The 18,026-nt window shown below is 45.5% G+C and overlaps 2 protein-coding genes across 2 annotated transcripts in view; both read left to right on the top strand.

Moving 5' to 3' along the window:
- Positions 1-18,026, top strand: part of LOC112614031 (mpv17-like protein) — a 240,487-nt gene that overhangs the window by 58,991 nt on the left and 163,470 nt on the right. Inside the window, exon 2 of the mRNA XM_025370122.1 lies at positions 11,819-12,187. Within this exon, the coding sequence (XP_025225907.1) occupies positions 11,819-11,922 (104 nt within the window). The 3' untranslated portion in view covers positions 11,923-12,187. The remainder of the gene's footprint in view (positions 1-11,818; positions 12,188-18,026) is intronic.
- C20H16orf45 (chromosome 20 C16orf45 homolog) overlaps positions 11,893-18,026 on the top strand; it is a 169,604-nt gene continuing 163,470 nt past the window's right edge. The window contains exon 1 of the mRNA XM_025370121.1: positions 11,893-12,187. Coding sequence (XP_025225906.1) covers positions 12,082-12,187 — 106 coding nt within the window. The 5' untranslated portion in view covers positions 11,893-12,081. The remainder of the gene's footprint in view (positions 12,188-18,026) is intronic.

Below are 18,026 nucleotides of genomic sequence, written 5' to 3'. Positions count from 1 at the left end.
GCTGGGATTACAGGTCTGGGGCACCACCTCTGGCCAGATGCAAGAATTTTATTTCCTGCATGGAGCAGCATTTTGGAGCATCCAGAAATATCAGCCCTGTATGCAAGGGGATGCTGTTGAATCAATTCCACATAAAATAGACATGACATACTAGCAGTTATGTTAGGATGTTATTATTTGAGCTATACACAAATCAGGGGGCACTTTAGAATTTTTCTTCTGCTTACTCAGTTCATTCATATACGTTCAACAAGCATTGGCTGGGTATCTACCACGTGCCTTTCAATATTTCAGCTCTGATGATCTGAAACTAAATAGAGCACATTTCTACTTCATGGGTATCCTCATGTAAATATGTGATTTATAAATGAGGTGTAGTACTCACGCATATTTCTTTTCCTTTCTTTTTTTTTTTTTTTTGAGACAGAGTCTCTCTCTGTTGCCCAGGCTACAGTGGTGTGATCTCAGCTCACTGCAACCTCTGCCTCCCAGGCTCAAGCGATTCTCATGCCTCAGCCTCCCAAGTAGCTGAGTAGCTGGGATTACAGGCACACGCCACCACGCCTTGCTCATTTTTGTATTTTTAGTAGAGATGGAATTTCACCATGTTGGCCAGGCTGGTCTTGAACTCCTGGCCTCAAGTGATTCGCCTGCCTCGGCCTCTCAAAGTGCTGGGATTAGAGGCATGAGCCACCGCACCCGGCCCTCACACACACTTCTGCTGAGTATAACTTGGCATGACATTTTTGAAGGATGGCGTGATAATATAAAGTGCCTTTAAAAATGTGCTTATCCTTTGATTCAGCAATTTTACTTCAAGGAATTTTTCCCAAAAGAATAAGACATCTACAAAGCTTTAACCACCAGACTGCTCTCATATTTTGCTGATAATCTCGAGAATTTAGGAATAACCTGTTTGTCCCCAGAACCGAGGAGATTGGTTATATATTCTATAGGTAGCGGGAAACCAGTGGATGATTTTTTTTTTTTTTTTTTAATGTTGTTTTCTTTTAGAGGCAGGTTCTTGCTCTGTAGACCAGCTGGAGTGCAGTGGTGTAATCATAGCTCATTGTAACCTTGAACTCCTAAGCTCAAGCGATCCTCCCACCTCAGCCTCCCAGTGGAGGTTTTTATGCAGGAGAGTGGCATTGGATGTGTGTGTGTGTATCTAATTTTAGAAGCAGTGTGCAGAATGGTTTTCAGTAGGGAGAAAAAACCCCAGAAAAGATGGTTTTTGCTATAGTGTAGGTCAAAGATGATGAAAAATTGAGCTAACTTAGGCAGTAGGAATGAAGAGGAGGATTGGATTTGGGTGTTATTTAAAAAACAGAATCAATAGGATTTGTTGACTGACTCTGTGGGGGAGAGTGTTGGGATAAGGGACCAAGGATACGCTGAGATTTCCAACTCAGATGGAGCAGGTATGGGGGCTGATACAGTGAGTCTGACTTTGAATATGATCAGGTTGAGGTTATAAATCCCTCTTCATGGGCATTGCCATGGTGGTTTCTTGAAACACCTTTGAGAAGTGATGTGGGATGTGGCGAAGTGTTTAGGCTTTGAGACTGGCTGGCAGAGTCTGAATGCTGGTTCTGCCACGTGTTAGCAAGTAATTTACTTACTCAAACTCTCTGAGCTACAGCCCCTGTCTCACAGGATACTAGAGCATACAGTGAAGAAGGATAAGTCTACTACAGTGCCTAGCACATAGTAACCACACAATAAACATCAGGTTTATAAAAACAGACAATGGGGACCGGGCGCGGTGGCTCATGCCTGTAATCCCAGCACTTTGGGAGGCCGAGGCAGGCAGATCACAAAGTCAAGAGATCAAGACTATCCTGGCCAACATAGTGAAACCTCATCTTTACTAAAAATACAAAAATTAGCAGGGCATGGTGGTAGTCTGCGCCTGTAATCCTAGCTACTCAGGAGGCTGAGGCAGGACAATCGCTTGAACCTGAGAGGTGGAGGTTCTAGTGAGCCGAGATCACACCACCTACACTCTGGCCTGGCGACAAGGTGAGAAAGCGAGACTCCCTCTCAAACAAACAAAAACCAGACAATGCTGCTTGTAATCCCAGCACTTTAGGAGGCTGAGGCGAGCAGATCACCTGAAGTCGGGAGTTCAAGACCAGCCTGGCCAAAAGGCAAAACCCTATCTCTACCAAAAATACAAAAAATTAGCCAGGCGTGGTGGTGCGTGCCTGTAATCCCAGCTACTTGGGAGGCTGAGGCAGGAGAATCGCTTGAACCTGGGAGGTAGAGGTTGCACTGAGCCGAGATCGTGCCATTGCACTCCAGCCTGGGGGACAGATTAAGACTCCATCAAAAAAAGAAAAGAAAACCACAAAAAAAGACCTCAGACAATTCTATAATAGAGGGAGAATACGCATGCACCCCAGGGATTTTTCTCAGATACCCTCCCCACTCTCAAATAGGCATGTGCTCTAAGCTCGTCTCCTAACAGATTCATGTCCCAGCAAAACTCACTTGATCCCACTCCTCAAGCACTTCATCGAGAAGCAGCAGTTTCCAGCTCCATAACAGATACAGGATTTCAGGTCCTAAGTCTTGACAGCAATGATTTCCTCAACTTCTTTTTTTCTCTCTCAAGCCTCCTTTAAGAGCAATACATACTATGCTTTCTGGAACTCTATTCTATCTTCCAAACCCATTTATATCTTTTACGATTTTTTTTCCCCCAAGATTGCTGGATATTTTCTTTTTTGGAGACAGAGTCTCGATCTGTTCCCAGGCTGGAGTTCAGCGGCGGGATTTTGGTACATTGCAACCTCCACCTCCCGGGAGGAACCTGCCATATCATCTTCCAGAGTGGTTGCAACATTGTATATTCATAGTAGGAGAGTTCCAATTTTTCTACTCAATGTCGTTTCAATGGTGTGGTTTTTGTTTTTGTTTGAGACAGGATTTCACTCTGTCATCCAGGCTGGAGGGCAGTTATCCATTCATAGCTCACTGCAGCCTCAGCTTCCTGGGTTCAAGTAAGCCTCCCACCTCAGCCCCCTGAGTTGCTGGGACCACAGGCACATGCCACCATGCCCGGCTAATTTTTAAATTATCACTTAGTATAGACGGGGTCTCCCTATATTGCCCAAGCTGGTCTTGAACTCCTGGGCTCAAGCAATCCTTTTGCCTCAACCTCCCAAAGTGTCAGTGAGAGGTGAAGCCAGCTGGACTTCCTGGGTCCAGTGAGGACTTGGAGAACTTTTCTGCCTAGCTAAAGGTTTGTAAACGTACCAATCAGCATTCTGTAACAACGGACCAATCCGCACTCTGTAAAATGGACCAATCAGCAGAATGTGGGCGGGGCCAAATAAGAATAAAAGCTGGTTACTTGCGCCAGCAGCGGCAAGCTGATGAGGACCCCTTACGTGCTGTGCTACGTTTGTTCTTTCACTTTGCACAATAAATCTTGCTGCTGCTCATTCTTTGGGTACATGCTACCTTTATGAGCTGTAACACTCACTGCCAGGGTTTGTGGCTTCATTCCTGAAGTCAGCGAGACCACGAACCCACCGGGAGGAACAAACAACTCTGGACGCACCACGTTTAAGAGCTGTAACACTTATTGCCAAGGTCTGCGGCTTCACTCCTGAAGTCAGCGAGACCACGAACCCACTGGAAAGAAGAAACTCCGGACACATCTGAACATGTGAAAGAACCAACTCTGGACACACCACCTTTAAGAACTGTAACACTCGCTGTGAGGGTCCGCAGCTTCATTGTTGAAGTCAGAGCCACCAAGAACCCACCGGAAGGAATACATTCTGGACACATTAGGATTACAGGTCAATGTCATCTTAATAGGTTTTTGGTTTTGATTTGGAGACTTCATTTGATAAATTCTCAAAGGGTCAGAACTCGAAATATCAGCTAGCACATTGCTTCAGCCCCAAAACGATGGTGATCATGATGATGACACGAACTTGTATTGAGGCCCTCCTATGGGCTGTCATGTTTTAGCTCATTTAATCATCATAATAGTCCCCTGGGGCTCACGCCTATAATCCCAACACTTTGGGAGGCCTAGTCGGGTGGATCGCCTGAGGTCAGCCTGGCCAAAATGGTGAAACCTTGTCTCTACTAAAAATAAAAATATTAGCGGGGCATGGTGATGTGTGCCTATAATTCCAGCTACTCAGGAGGCTGAGACAGGAGAATCACTTGAACCTGGGAGGTGGAGGTTGCAGTAAGCCAAGATCACACCACTACACTCCAACCTGGGCAACAGAGTGAGACTCCGCGTCAAAATAATAATAATAGTCCTCGGAATAGATGATAATGTCATTAGCATTTGAAAGAAAGTGAAGATTAAAGAAATTAAGGGACACAACACACAGGGTCACACAGCCAGCAGGTGGCAGAGTCAGGGCTCAAACTCAGATCCTCTGGATTTCACAGCCCGCAGTTTTGAAAACCATGCGATTCTTATAAGCTCGGTGTTATGGACATTTGAAATTCTCAACATGCTGGATGAAGTATCAAATTACCAGAATGATACTGTATTATTTTCCTTTTCAATCAACCAAAATGACAGTTTTATAAAAAGTGTCTTGCACTGGCCTCTGCTGCCTTGGCTCTTTGTAATCACCCAGGATCCCTCCAAGTCCTTGGCGTTCCCAGCAAAGCTGAGGCAGGGAGCCAGGACAAGCAGCCAGGGCTGGGCCTGAGGGGGGACGGGTGGGGGGTGTGGGGGGGTGTTGCTGCTTAATACTTCCATGCAGATGGTGACCTCAGCCTGTTACTGAACTTGAAGCATTATCACCCTACACTAATGCAAACAGACAGGGTTCTGGGCACTGTGGTGGCAGGGATAGTTTGTCCTCTAGGATTATGGAATTGTATTACACACTTTTAGAAATGAAATTTATTCGCTTTTGAATTCTAAAGCAATATGGGCTCAATATAGATGGTTGGAAAATTCAGAAAATTAAAAAAAAAATCTTTCCCAAATTTTAACTCTACAAACAACCATGGTTCATATTCTCTTGTATTTACTCCTAGTCATTTTAGTTTTCATACATTAGAACCATTATTTATTTATATTTTAGAGACAGAGACTCACTCTGTAGCCCAGGCAGGAGTGCAGCGGCATGATCATAGCTCACTCACTGCAGTCCCAACCTCCTGGGCTCAAGCCGTCCTCTCACCTCAACTTCCTGAGTAGCTGGGACTATAGGCGCATGCCACAACAGCTGGCTAATTTATTATTTTTTGTAGTAGAGACAGGGTCTTGCTGTATTCCTCAGGCTGGTCTTGAACTCCTAGCCTCAGGCAATCCTCCTGCCTCGGCCTCCCAAATAATTTTACATATTACATAATAATATTACAAATAATATATATTTGTAACAATATATATATATTGTGTGCATGTGTTTTTTTTTTTTTTTTGAGACGGAGTCTCGCTCTGTCACCCAGGCTGGACTGCAGTGGCTGGATCTCAGCTCACTGCAAGCTCCGCCTCCCGGGTTCACGCCATTCTCCGGCCTCAGCCTCCCGAGTAGCTGGGACTACAGGCGCCCGCCACCTCGCCCGGCTAGTTTTTTGTATTTCTTAATAGAGACGGGGTTTCACTGTGTTAGCCAGGATGGTCTCGATCTCCTGACCTCGTGATCCGCCCGTCTCGGCCTCCCAAAGTGCTGGGATTACAGGCTTGAGCCACCGCGCCCGGCCGTGCATGTGTTTTTAGTAATTCAAATACTCCTTAGGGTAGATTTCTAGGAGTTGAATTTTTAGATCCAACTAAAAATTGGATCTAAATTTTGACACCAGCCTGGGCAACATGGCAAAATTCCTTCTCTACAAAAAATACAAAAATTAGCCAGGCTACCGCACCTGGCCTGATTTCTTTTCTCATTATAAAAGCAATACAGGCTGGGCTCAGTGGCTCATGCCTGTAATCCCAGCACTTTGGGAGGCCAAGGTGAGCAGATCACTTGAGGTCAAGAGTTTGAGACCAGCCTGGCCAACATGGTGAAACCTCATCTCTACTAAAAATGCAAACATTAGCTGGGTGTGGTGGCGGGCGCCTGTAATCCCACCTACTTGGGAGGCTGAAGTGGGAGGATTGCTTGAACCTGGTAGGTGGAGGTTACAATAAGCCAAGATCAAGATCGTGCGACTGCACTCCAGGGTGGGCAATAGAGTGAGACTCTGTTTCAAATAAATAAAAGTAATACGTATACTTTGTAGAAACATTGGGTAATACAAACAAAACGTTTATTATTATGACATACATAGGTAGTCACTATCAACATTTTGGTATATGACATTTTAGTGTTTTTTCACCCAGGATGTGTATACATGTGTGTGTATATGTAAACAGGTAAAATTGGAATCACAGTAGCCAGGTGTGGTAGCTGACGCCTGTAATCCCAGCTCTTTGGGACGCAGAAGCAAGAGCACCTGAGGCCAGGAGTTCAAGACCCACGTAGGCAACATGGGAAAACTACATCTCCACTAAAAATACAAAAATTAGTTGGGCAAGGTGGCGCACACCTGTAGTCCCAGCTACTAGGGAGGCCTGGGTGAGAAGATTGCTTGAGCCCAGGAGGTGGAAGCTGCAGTGAGCCGAGATCACGCTGCTGCAGTGAGCCGAGATCACGCTACTGCACTCTAGCCTGGGTGACAGAGCAAGACTGTCTCACAAAAAAAAAAAAAAAAAAAGAATCACAGTATTTTAAAATTTCTACCATTATCATTCTCTATAAAATATGATTGAGATTAGAGTGCACACTTGATCTTAGCCAACAGATCCAGAACAACAGCTCACACTTTATATTACAATTTGTATTCTACTTTTCCCGATATTTTGATTAAATTGTGTTATGTTTTCCCTATGACATTTCAAACTCTTTGTAAACATCATTTTAAGTAAGTGTACAGTGTCACATTGCAGGCATACCATAAGTTGTTTAGCCATTCACTTTTGTAAGATATGGGCCCTTTTCTGATTTTTTTCTACAGTTTACATAAATTGTAAAACAATATATATTGTGTGAATGTATTTTTAGTAATCCAAATATTCCTTAGGGTAGATTTCCAGGAGTTGAATTTTTAGATCCAATAGATGTATTTTTTCTTTTTTAAATTATAAAATATTTTATGTAGAGATAATTACATGACAAAGATCCCTGAATGCACCAACCGTCTTTTAAGGGATACACAGCCTTTTATTTATATATTATGTCTGTAAGATTCATCCATTTTGTTAGTAGTAGTTTTTTGTTTTGTTTTGTTTTGTTTTGTTTTTCTGAGACAGGGTTTCACTCTGTGGCCTAGGCTAGAGTGCAGTGGGATGAACACGGCTCACTGCAGCCTGAACCTCCCACGCTCAAGTGATCCTCCTGCCTCAGCCTCCTGAGTAGCTAGGACTACAGGCACACACCACCCATGCCTGGCTAATTTTTGTATTTTTTTGTAGAGAAGAGATTTTGCCGTGTTGCCCAGGCTGGTCTCAAACTCCTGGGCTCAAGCGATTTGCCCACCTCAGCCTCCTAAAGTGCTGAGCCACTGTGCTGGCCAGTAGTTTGGTCTTTTTCATTGCTGTGCAGTATTCAGTTCTATGAATATAGCACAATTTTTGTCCATTCTATTGTTGATGGACATTTGAGTCGTTTTCATTTCTTGTTACGAGTAAAGCTTTTAACATTGGTGGACACAAGTATTTATTTCTCTTAGGGATATATCCAGGAATAGAACTGCTACAAGATAGAAAAAATATATATATATTTGTAGCCTTAGAGGGTATTGCCAGTTTTTTTTTTTTCTTTCTTTCTTTCTTTTTTTATTTTGAGACAGTCTCACTCTGTCTCCCAGGCTGGAATGCAGCGGCGCAATCTCGGTTCACTGCAATCTCTGCCTCCCGGGTGCAAGCGATTCTCCTGCCTCAGTCTCCTGAGTAGCTGGGATTACAGGCATGTGCCATCACTCCCAGCTAATTTTTCAATTTTTTAAGTACAGACGAGGTTTTGCCATGTTAGGCTGGTCTCGAACCCCTGACCTCAGGTGATCCACCCACCTCAGCCTCCTAAAGTGCTTGGATTACAGGCGTGAGTCACCACGCCCAGCTGTTACCTCCCATTTTCTAAAGTGGTAGTACCATTTTCTACTCCCAACAGCAATAAATTGTAGTTGCATTCTTACTAACTGCTAACTCATTTATTTACTAGCATCTGGACTAACATTTGGTATTGTCAGTCTTTTTAATGTTAGTCATTCTGGTAAGGGTGTAATGCCCACCAGACATCTCCAACAGATTTTAACATATATACTTCAGATCTCTTTTAAGAAATATAAATTTAAATATTTGTTGGTGAATCTAGTAAAGGGTGTGTGTTTGTGTATATATATGCGTGTCTGTATATATACACACACATATACATAGACAAGAAAATAATATATACATTATATAATGTATATATATACACGCTACATATATACACACAAATTATATATATATATGTGTATTTTAGAGACAGAGTCTCACTCTGTCATCTAGGTTGGAGTGGAGTGGTATGGTCTTGGCTCACTGTAGCCTCGACCTCCCAGGCCCAAGCAGTCCTCCTACCTCAGCCTCCTGAGTCTCTGGGACTACAGGTGTGTGCCACCACACCTGGTTTTTGTAGATGGAAAACTGCTTTGTTGCCAAGGCTGGTCTCGAACTCCTGAGCTCAAGGATTCCTCCCACCTTAGCCTCCCAAAGTGCTGGGATTATAGGCATAAGCCTATAATCTGGTCAAGGTCTATATTTTTTTTTATTGTACTAATCTTGCAGCTTTTCTGTAGATTTAAAAATTTTCAAAATACTGTAAACAGTTTAAAAATACATACATTTTAGATATAGCTGAAGCCAACTACTTACCTCTTCCCAGCCTCCCAAAGTAATTACTATCCTGAATGTAATGTTTATTGTTTTGTTTTGCTTTTTTTGAAACGGCGTCTCACTGTCACTGAGGCTGGAGTGTAGTGTCGTGATCTTGGCTCACTGCAACCTCCATCCCCCAGGTTCAAATGATTCTCCTGCCTCAGCCTCCTGAGTAGCTGGGATTACAGGTGTGTGCCACCAGGCCCGGCTAATTTTTTTTTTTTTTCTTTTTTTTGTATTTTTAGTAGAGACGGGGTTTCACCAAGTTGGCCAGGCTGGTCTTGAACTCCTGACCTCAGACTAACCACCTGCCTTGGCCTCCTAAAGTGCTGGGATTACAGGCATGAGCCACTGCGTCTGGCCTGGTACAACTAATTTTAAAAGTAGGTCGAGGCCGGGCGTGGTGGCTCAAGCCTGTAATCCCAGCACTTTGGGAGGCCGAGATGGGCGGATTCCGAGGTCAGGAGATCAAGACCAGCCTGGCTAACACGGTGAAACCCCGCCTCTACTAAAAAATACAAAAAAAAAAACAACTAGCCGGGCGAGGTGGCGGGCGCCTGTAGTCCCAGCTACTCCGGAGGCTGAGGCAGGAGAATGGCGTAGACCCGGGAGGCGGAGCTTGCAGTGAGCTGAGATCCGGCCACTGCACTCCAGCCTGGGCGACAGAGCAAGACTCCGTCTCAAAAAAAAAAAAATAAAATAAAATAAAAGTAGGTTGACACTCTAGTCCAGTTACAGATGTGCATACCCCATGCCATTGTAATTTTTTTCCCCTAGAAAAACTCCTATTTAGTCTTACAGGGAAATGAGTATAAAAATTTGCTGCTGCCATGTTTGTAATTGTGGACAATTGGGAATAACCTTTATACCTCATCAATGAAAAAATAGACCAATTATGGTTAATTCATGTAGTAGAATACTATACAGTAGACTGTGAAGCAGAGTTACATGAATCAACATGCATATTTCTCAAAAGCATACTGTGGGCTGGGCACCGTGGCTCATGCTTATAATCCAAGCACTTTGGCAGACCGAGGCAGGTGGATCACTTGAGCCCAGGAATTCAAGACCAGCCCGAGTAACACAGTGAAAACCTGTCTGTATCTTTTTAAAGGAAGGAAAAGCATATTATGGAACAACAACAACAAAAAAGCAGTTTGCACAATTATAGATAAAGTATGACATCATTTGCATAAATTATAAGAAAATGTTAAATAGTGCTATTATATATAATTTGTAGAGCTATACATATATACCTGAGAACAATAAACATTATATTCATACTGCAGGCACAGTGGCTCATGCCTGTAGTCTCAGCACTTTAGGAGTCTGAGGCGGGCAGATCGCTTGAGCGCAGGAGTTCGAGACCAGCCTGGCCAACATGGTGAAACTCCATCTCCACTAAAAATACAAAAAATTAGCCGGGCATGGTGGCATGCTTGTAGTCGCAGCTACTCAGCAGCTTGAACCTGGGAGGTGGAGGTTGCAGTAAGCCAAGACTGTGCCACTGCACTCCAGTCTGGGTGACAGAGAGAAAAAAAATTAGTTGTGCCAATTTATACTCCCACTAGCGTTAGATAAGACTTCAGGCCGGGCGCGGTGGCTCAAGCCTGTAATCCCAGCACTTTGGGAGGCCAAGATGGGCGGATCACGAGGTCAGGAGATCGAGACCATCCTGGCTAACACGGTGAAACCCCATCTCTATTAAGAAATACAAAAAACTAGCCGGGCGAGGTGGCGGGTGCCTGTAGTCCCAGCTACTCGGGAGGCTGAGGCAGGAGAATGGCGTGAACCCGGGAGGCGGAGCTTGCAGTGAGCTGAGATCCGGCCACTGCACTCCAGCCTGGGCGACAGAGCGAGACTCCGTCTCAAAAAAAAAAAAAAAAAAGACTTCAAATTGTGCCAGGCATGGTGGCTCACGTCTGTAACCCCAGCATTTTTGGATTGTCTCAAAAAAAAAAAAAAAAAAAAAAAATCCACACCTTTTACAACACATGATTATTAGATTTTTTAAGTTTTTGCCTATCGGATGATATATTCTTATTTACATTTTCCTTATTACTAAGGGGGTTGAGCAGCTTCTCACCTTAGTCCTTCCTCCTCTGCTCACATGAAATGCCTGTTCTTATTCTTTCCCTGTTTCCTACTGGGATATCATTTTATTTTTTTCGTTTTTCTGTTTTTGAGATGGGAGTTTTCCTCTTGTTGCCCAGGCTGGAGTGCAATGGCACGATCAAGCGATTTTCCTGCCTCAGCCTCCCAAGTAGCTGGAATTACAGGCCTTCACCACCACAAATAGCTAATTTTTGTATTTTCAGTAGAGACGGGGTTTCACCATGTTGGCCAGGCTAATCTCGAACTCCTGGCCTCAAGTGATCCACCCGCCTTGGCCTCCCAAAGTGCTGGGATTACAGGCATGAGCCACCGCGTGCAGCCACTGCCATGGATTTTTTTGTTTGTTTTTTTAAAGATAAACCTCTGGGGTTTCTGGAAAGTAAAGCCCCATGCTCCAAACAGCTCTGCTATACCTGTGTCCAAAATATTTTCATCTCTCTCTCTCTCTCCCCCAAGTGCATGCAAACACATATGGAACTGACATAGGCATCCACTGTCCCACTTCAAATTATATACACAGATGCACACGACAGAGATTCTCACAGAAACGCAATCAGTCAAGCCCAGAACCCATAGATCTAGGTCCACACTCACGCCCCTGCATACTCCCCAGAAAGATGGATCCATCGCCTACAGATAGAGACAGGCTCACCAATACCACTCAAAACCCGCAGCCCGCTGACAGCTTGCAAGCCGCCCACAGTGCCAGCCCCGTGCCAAGCATCACTAGGGGCTCTGGAATAGGCAGGGGCCTTGTTCTCACTTCCTTTGGGTTGGTTTTATTTTAGTTGTTGTGTTTGTTGTTCTTCTTAGAGTTATCACCTGCCCCTCTGTCTCCCTACCCAGCCCCCAGGCCTCCCCACCAAGCCTCCACTGCGCATGTGCCTTGCATCCCTCCCCCTCCTGGGTACCAGTAGGCGCTCCCCGCTCCCCGGAGCTGGCGGCGGAAGAGATGGAGCCGCGTCACGGGCGCCCAGCCCCTTAAAACGCTGCTGGCTGGAGCCACCTCCCTCCCTGCAGCCCGCAGCGGGGATGGAGTAAAGGGAGACCCGTCGACCTGGCCGCGGGGATCAGCGATGGAGTTAAAGCAATCTTTGTCCACCCATCTGGAAGCCGAGAAGCCTCTGAGGCGCTATGGGGCGGTGGAGGAGACGGCATGGAAAACGGAAGGACTGGGGAGAAGTGAGTACTGGGGCGGGGGGCCGGGGACAGCTGGGGATCCGTGCGCCTGAGCGGGTGGTCGCGGGAGCCCGAGGAACGCCAGCAGACCCAGGAAAGCGCCCCCGCAGCGGGGCTGGCAGCGGAGGGGGATACGCAGCTCTGCGCGGCGACGCGCTCTCCCCGCGAACAAAAGCGGGGACCCTCCTGACTGAGCCTCACTGGGAGGGTTGGGAGGTGGCCAGGCAGCTAAGGCAGGAGTCTGGGCTGGACTTAGGAGTCCCGGATCCGTCAGCTCGCAGCTGGTCCTGGAAAGTCTGGTCTCTCCCACAGCCCAGGGAGGAGGATCCTCTCTCCGCCTGGGATGCGCCAGGGCGCTGGAGACGCAGGACCGTCCTGGAAAGCGCCCACGTCCCCGGAAAGGGGGGAGTGTCCGCTGGGTTTCTGCTTGCTTTCCTCCCCACTGCGTGAGGTTTTGGGGTACACCTGAAATTCCCAGCTTTTCCTCCCCCCGCCTTCCTTGGGTCGGGGTGGAAGGCTTGCGGCGGCGAGAGGGTCAGAAGAAGATGAACCATGCACACACCGTTCTCCTTTCTCTCTTGACTCAATTAAAGTCTGCTTGGGTACAACCCCAGAAGGCAGTTTCGAAATAGACCGGCCGTATTTATTTACTGGTTCTCTCTGCGGTGTTTGGATGTCAACATTTCTAAGTAAACGAAGGATTTTTGTTTTTCATTAATAGGATACAATAGTTGAAACTCCTGTCCTCAAAGTATAGAGGCAGCGTCAGGGGCTCCAGGGTCACTGGAGGTCCCTGCAAACCCAGGGGCTCCCCAGAGCTGCTGCTCTCACATGCCTTGCCCACCAGGCTGGGAAGGAAAGGCCCTCTCGTCCTTCTCACGGACCCTGCAGGTTCCTGCCTCGGCTCTGGGTCACTGCTCCGCGCTCTGCCCCAGCACGGATCTCTGAGCGATGTAGGGCTAAAGTATTGTGAATGTGATCTTCTTCTGTCCTCACCTGGTAGAAAATTGTGTGTGCGCTCCCTTTCTCTATACCTGTAATTATGGGTTTAGAAAATCTTCCTAGAAGGGCTCAACTGTGTTCTGATTCTGACGGGTTGAAGTTGAAATCACAGTCGAATGTCTTAGAGGTTCATCTGCTAGGATGGATGTCATAGTGCTGCCAACCTCTTTTCTTCTTTTCTTTTTTTTCCTCCCTTTTCAACCTTGATCCTTCTTTCTAGTTCATCCTTTCAAGACCCAATGACTTGGTGTTTTGGCCTAACATCAGGGCGTCAGGGCTGAGGGTCTGTTTCTTTCTTTTTTTAATTTTTAATTGCACATAGTGGGTGTCCATATTTATGGGGTACATGAGATATTTTGATACTGGCATACAATGTGTAATAATCACATCAGGGTAAATGGGGCATCCATCACCTCAAGCATTTATCCTTTCTTTGTGTTATGAGCAATTCAACTACACTCCTTTTTTAAAAAAAGCCCAGCTGTGTGACTAATTTTACTCTTTTAGTTTAGTTTTTGTTGGTTTGTTTGTTTTTTTGAGATGGAGTTTCGCTCTTGTCACCCAGGCTGGAGTACAATGGCACAATCTCGGCTCACTGCAACCTCCGCCTCCTGGGTTCAAGTGATTCTCCTGCCTCAGCCTCCAGAGTAGCTGAGATTACAGGTGCTCGCCACCATGCCCGGCTAACTTTTGTATTTTTAGTAGAGATGGGGTTTCACCATGTTGGCCAGGCTGGTCTCGAACTCCTGACCTCAGGTGATCTGCCTGCCTTGGCCTCCCAAAGTGCCAGGATTACAGGCGTGAGCCACCACAACCGGCCTCTTTATTTTAAAATGTACAGTACATTGTTGACTGTAGTCATCCTGTTGTGCCATCAGATACCAGATCTCATTCATTCTGTCTACTTATATTTTTGTACCCATTAACCATCTCTATGTCCCCACCTCCCAGTGCCCTCCCCAGCTTCTGGTAACCATCATTCTACTCTGTATCTCCATGAGAGTCTCCGTTTCTTACAAGCTCAAAATAATCTCAACAATGGCTGCCTTTTATTGCTAGATGACCATGTACTGAGAACTTTAAATGCATCATTTCATTTAGACCCCACGACAACGTCCTGCCGTACTAAGACTCCCCTTGCATAGATAAAAAGAACAAAACAAAACTGGGACTTGTTAGGTGATCTGACAGTTAAGTGGCAGAACCAGGATTTGAACCCACGTCTCTTGGACCACAGAGCCTGCTTTTAACATGAAGGTTTATTGCTTTTGCTGTTTCAGAAAACTTCCTAAGTCTATTGAGATGGTCGCAGAACATGCTCAGTGATTTTATAAATATGTGGCAGCCCTGTTAGTCTCTGAAGCGCACAGAGGCCTTGAAAAAATGCTGGGTCCATGCACAGTAGAAGCTGTTCACACGAGTGCTGCTTTAAATCCTCACTCTGTGCCTTGCTGGCTATGTGACTTTAGGAGTATTGCTGAGCCTCATTCTGCCTTCATTTTCTGAAAATAGAGATAATAGTACCTACCTTATGGTTTTATTGTGAATACTAAATAAGATGATACATATAGAACTCAAGGTTAAGTGCTTAATACATACTGTTCACTTCCATTCTGTTACTGCACGACATTTATAGACAGAACCTGCTTTTACTCTGCAAGGAATTATGTAAATATTGGTCAGTTCTCTAGTACTGCTCTTACAGCCTTTTATATTCTTACCATTTTATGAGAAAAAATTTGAAACATGCAGGAAAATTGCAGCAAGCACCCAATTTATAGCAGTTTCAACCCTGAAATTTTTGTACTTCTGAGTCCTATGTTGCACACTGTTAAAAGTCTGGTATAAGGCCACGTGCGGTGGCTCACGCCTGTAATCCCAGCACTTTGGGAGGCCAAGGCGGGCGGATCACAAGGTCAGGAGATCGAGACCATCCTGGGTAACACGGTGAAACCCCATCTCTACTAAAAATATAAAAAATTAGCAGGCTGTGGTGGGTTGCACCTGTAGTCCCAGCTGCTGGAGAGGCTGAGGCAGGAGAATGGCATGAACCTGGGAGGCTGAGCTTGCAGTGAGCCTAGATGGCGCCACTGCACTCCAGCCTGGGCGACAGAGTGAGACTCCTTCTCAAAAAAAAAAAAAAAAAAAAAAAAAAAAGTCTGGTATAAAGTCCTTCTCACCCTCTGAGTCTTGCTTCCTAGTCAAAGGCAAGAGGAACAGCTCTTGATCTGCAGTTGTGTGGATCCTCAAATCTGGTTTTCCTTTCTTTTCTTTTTTTGAGATGGAGTCTCACTCTGTCCCCTAGGCTGGAATGCAGTGGCATGATCTCAGCTCACTGCAACCTCCGCCTCCCAGGTTCAAGCAATTTCCCTGCCTCACCTCTGGAGTAGCTAGGACTACAGGCACCTGCCACCATGCTCAGCTAATTTTTGTAGTTTTAGTAGAGAGGGGTTTTCACTATGTTGGCCAGGCTGGTCTGGAACTCCTGACCTCAGCTGATCTGCCCACCTCAGCCTTCCAAAGTGCTGGGATTACACTTGTGAGCCACCGCTCCTGGTGAAACTTGAAATTCTTAAAATACGGATCCAGAGTCTAACTTTTGAAACCTGAATCTGGCAAGTTTTATTTTCTAGACTTTTTTTTTTTTTTTTTTTTGGAGACAAGGTCTTGCTCTGTAGCCCAGGCTGGAGTGCAGTGGCACAATCTTAGCTCACTGCAACATCCACCTCCCGGGTTCAAGCAGTTCTCCCTGAGTAGCTGGGATTACAGGCATGCGCCACCACGCCTAATTTCTGTATTTTTAGTAGAGATGGGGTTTCACCATGTTGGCCAGGCTGGTCTCGTACTCCTGGCCTCAAGTGATCCGCCCTCCTCGGCCTCCCAAAGTGCCGGGATTACAGGTGTGAGCCACCATGCCCAGCCTAGACTCTTGTTTACAACCAGGGGGTGTTTGCTTAAACCTTTTTTGGAACACTCTTTCAACTCTCAAGGTATCTATGTATCCATTCTATAAAGCCTGGGCCCTCCATTTATTTATTAATGAAGTGTGAAAATTAGTGCTTTTGTTTCTATGGCATAACAATTGCCAAGCCAATGTTGTAACACGTGAAATGCTGGAGAAAAGAAGAGGGCCCTTAAAAAGAAGCCGTGCTCTGTTTAACTTCCACACATTTTTAAATATTTTATGTTAAACACTGAGTAGGTGTAAATTAAACAGAATTGAAGAGGGGAGGGAGACTGCAGAACTGGTCTTTTTTAGTTAAGGTTGTGTTGACTGCTATTTTAAATTTCTTTTTTTTTTTTTTTTTGAGACTGAGTCTGGCTCTGTCGCCCAGGCTGGAGTGCGGTGGCCGGATCTCAGCTCACTGCAAGCTCCGCCTCCCGGGTTCACGCCATTCTCCTGCCTCAGCCTCCCGAGTAGCTGGGACCACAGGCGCCCGCCACTTCGCCCGGCTAGTTTTTGTATTTTTTAGTAGAGACGGGGTTTCACCGTGTTAGCCAGGATGGTCTCGATCTCCTGACCTCGTGATCCGCCCGTCTCGGCCTCCCAAAGTGCTGGGATTACAGGCTTGAGCCACCACGCCCGGCCTTAAATTTCAACTATAGTTTTTAGATAAAAGATATGTAATGTACTATAGCAGAGTAGCAAAGAAGGAATGTTTTGAAGTTAGGCTGAATGAGTTCAAACCAGTCTCATTCAGCTGTCACTTGGTAGATTTGTGACCCTGGGAAAATTGCTCAACGTCTCTGTGTGTCAGTTGCCTCATCTGTGAAATGAGGATAATTGTAGTAATGCGCACTTGGGACTTTTGGAAGATTAGATGAGATATGTATATAATGCATTTAGCATAGGGCCTCGCATGCTGAAAGCGCTCAATCAAGGCTGAATGGTTGTCATAGGAGGACAGAAGAGGATGGCCCCCAGCAGTATTTGCAGAGGTTATTCCAAGCTCGCCAGTTACAGCTTTTCATTGCTTCCATTTCTTAGTAAATTCTAGTTAATGATTTTGTACATATTGCCTTCCTCATGGGAACACGTGGGGAAAGGCTTCTGCACCCTTACAAACGATCTAGTATTTTCTCCTTTGAGAAAGATGCTAAGTAATTGCTCCCAACCACCTTCGACAGCGTTTTTCCACTAGCAGGAAGGTTTTTTCCCCACTCAGTTGGAAAATGTATAGTGACATTTCAGTGTGGTTAGATATATAAAAATACTGCTTTCAACCAACTGTAATTAATTGAGGGAGACATGCAGACAAGGTGCCTTTTGAAAAAGCGCAGAGCTTTTCAGAAACACAGTTGTCTGCTGCTGTGGCCATTTCTTGATAGATTTGAATGCGTCTTTTAGGATGATCAAGATTTTGGACAAGGGAAGTGGAGGAGATGGGGGCGGGAGAGGGGAATGCCGGGAGAGGTAATAGCATCAACTGGCTGGGTGTGGTGGCTCACGCCTGTAATCCCAGCACTTCAGGAGGTGAATGGATGGCTTGAGGTCAGGAGTTCGAGACCAGCCTGCCCAACATGGTGAAACCCTGTCTGTACTAAAAATACAAAAATTAGCCAGGTGTGATGATGGGCGCCTATCATCCCAGCTACTAGGGAGGCTGAGGTGAGAGAATTGCTTGTACTCAGGAGGCAGAGGTTGCAGTGAGCTGAGATTGCACCTTTGCATTCCAGCCTGGGTGACAGAGCAAGACTTCATCTCAAAAAATAAAATAAAATAAAATAAAATATTTAAAAAATCAACAAAGGCATAGTGGTAGAAATAAATGCTCTGTGATTAGGAGATTGGAATGAAGTAGAAAGCTCAAACTGCAATCTTTTCATAAGCCCAGGGGAG

The sequence above is a fragment of the Theropithecus gelada genome, chromosome 20 (assembly GCF_003255815.1).
Source record: "Theropithecus gelada isolate Dixy chromosome 20, Tgel_1.0, whole genome shotgun sequence".
Lineage (NCBI taxonomy): Eukaryota > Metazoa > Chordata > Mammalia > Primates > Cercopithecidae > Theropithecus > Theropithecus gelada.
The sequence above is the reverse complement of the archived record's forward strand: the minus strand, read 5'-3'. Positions and strand labels throughout refer to the sequence as shown.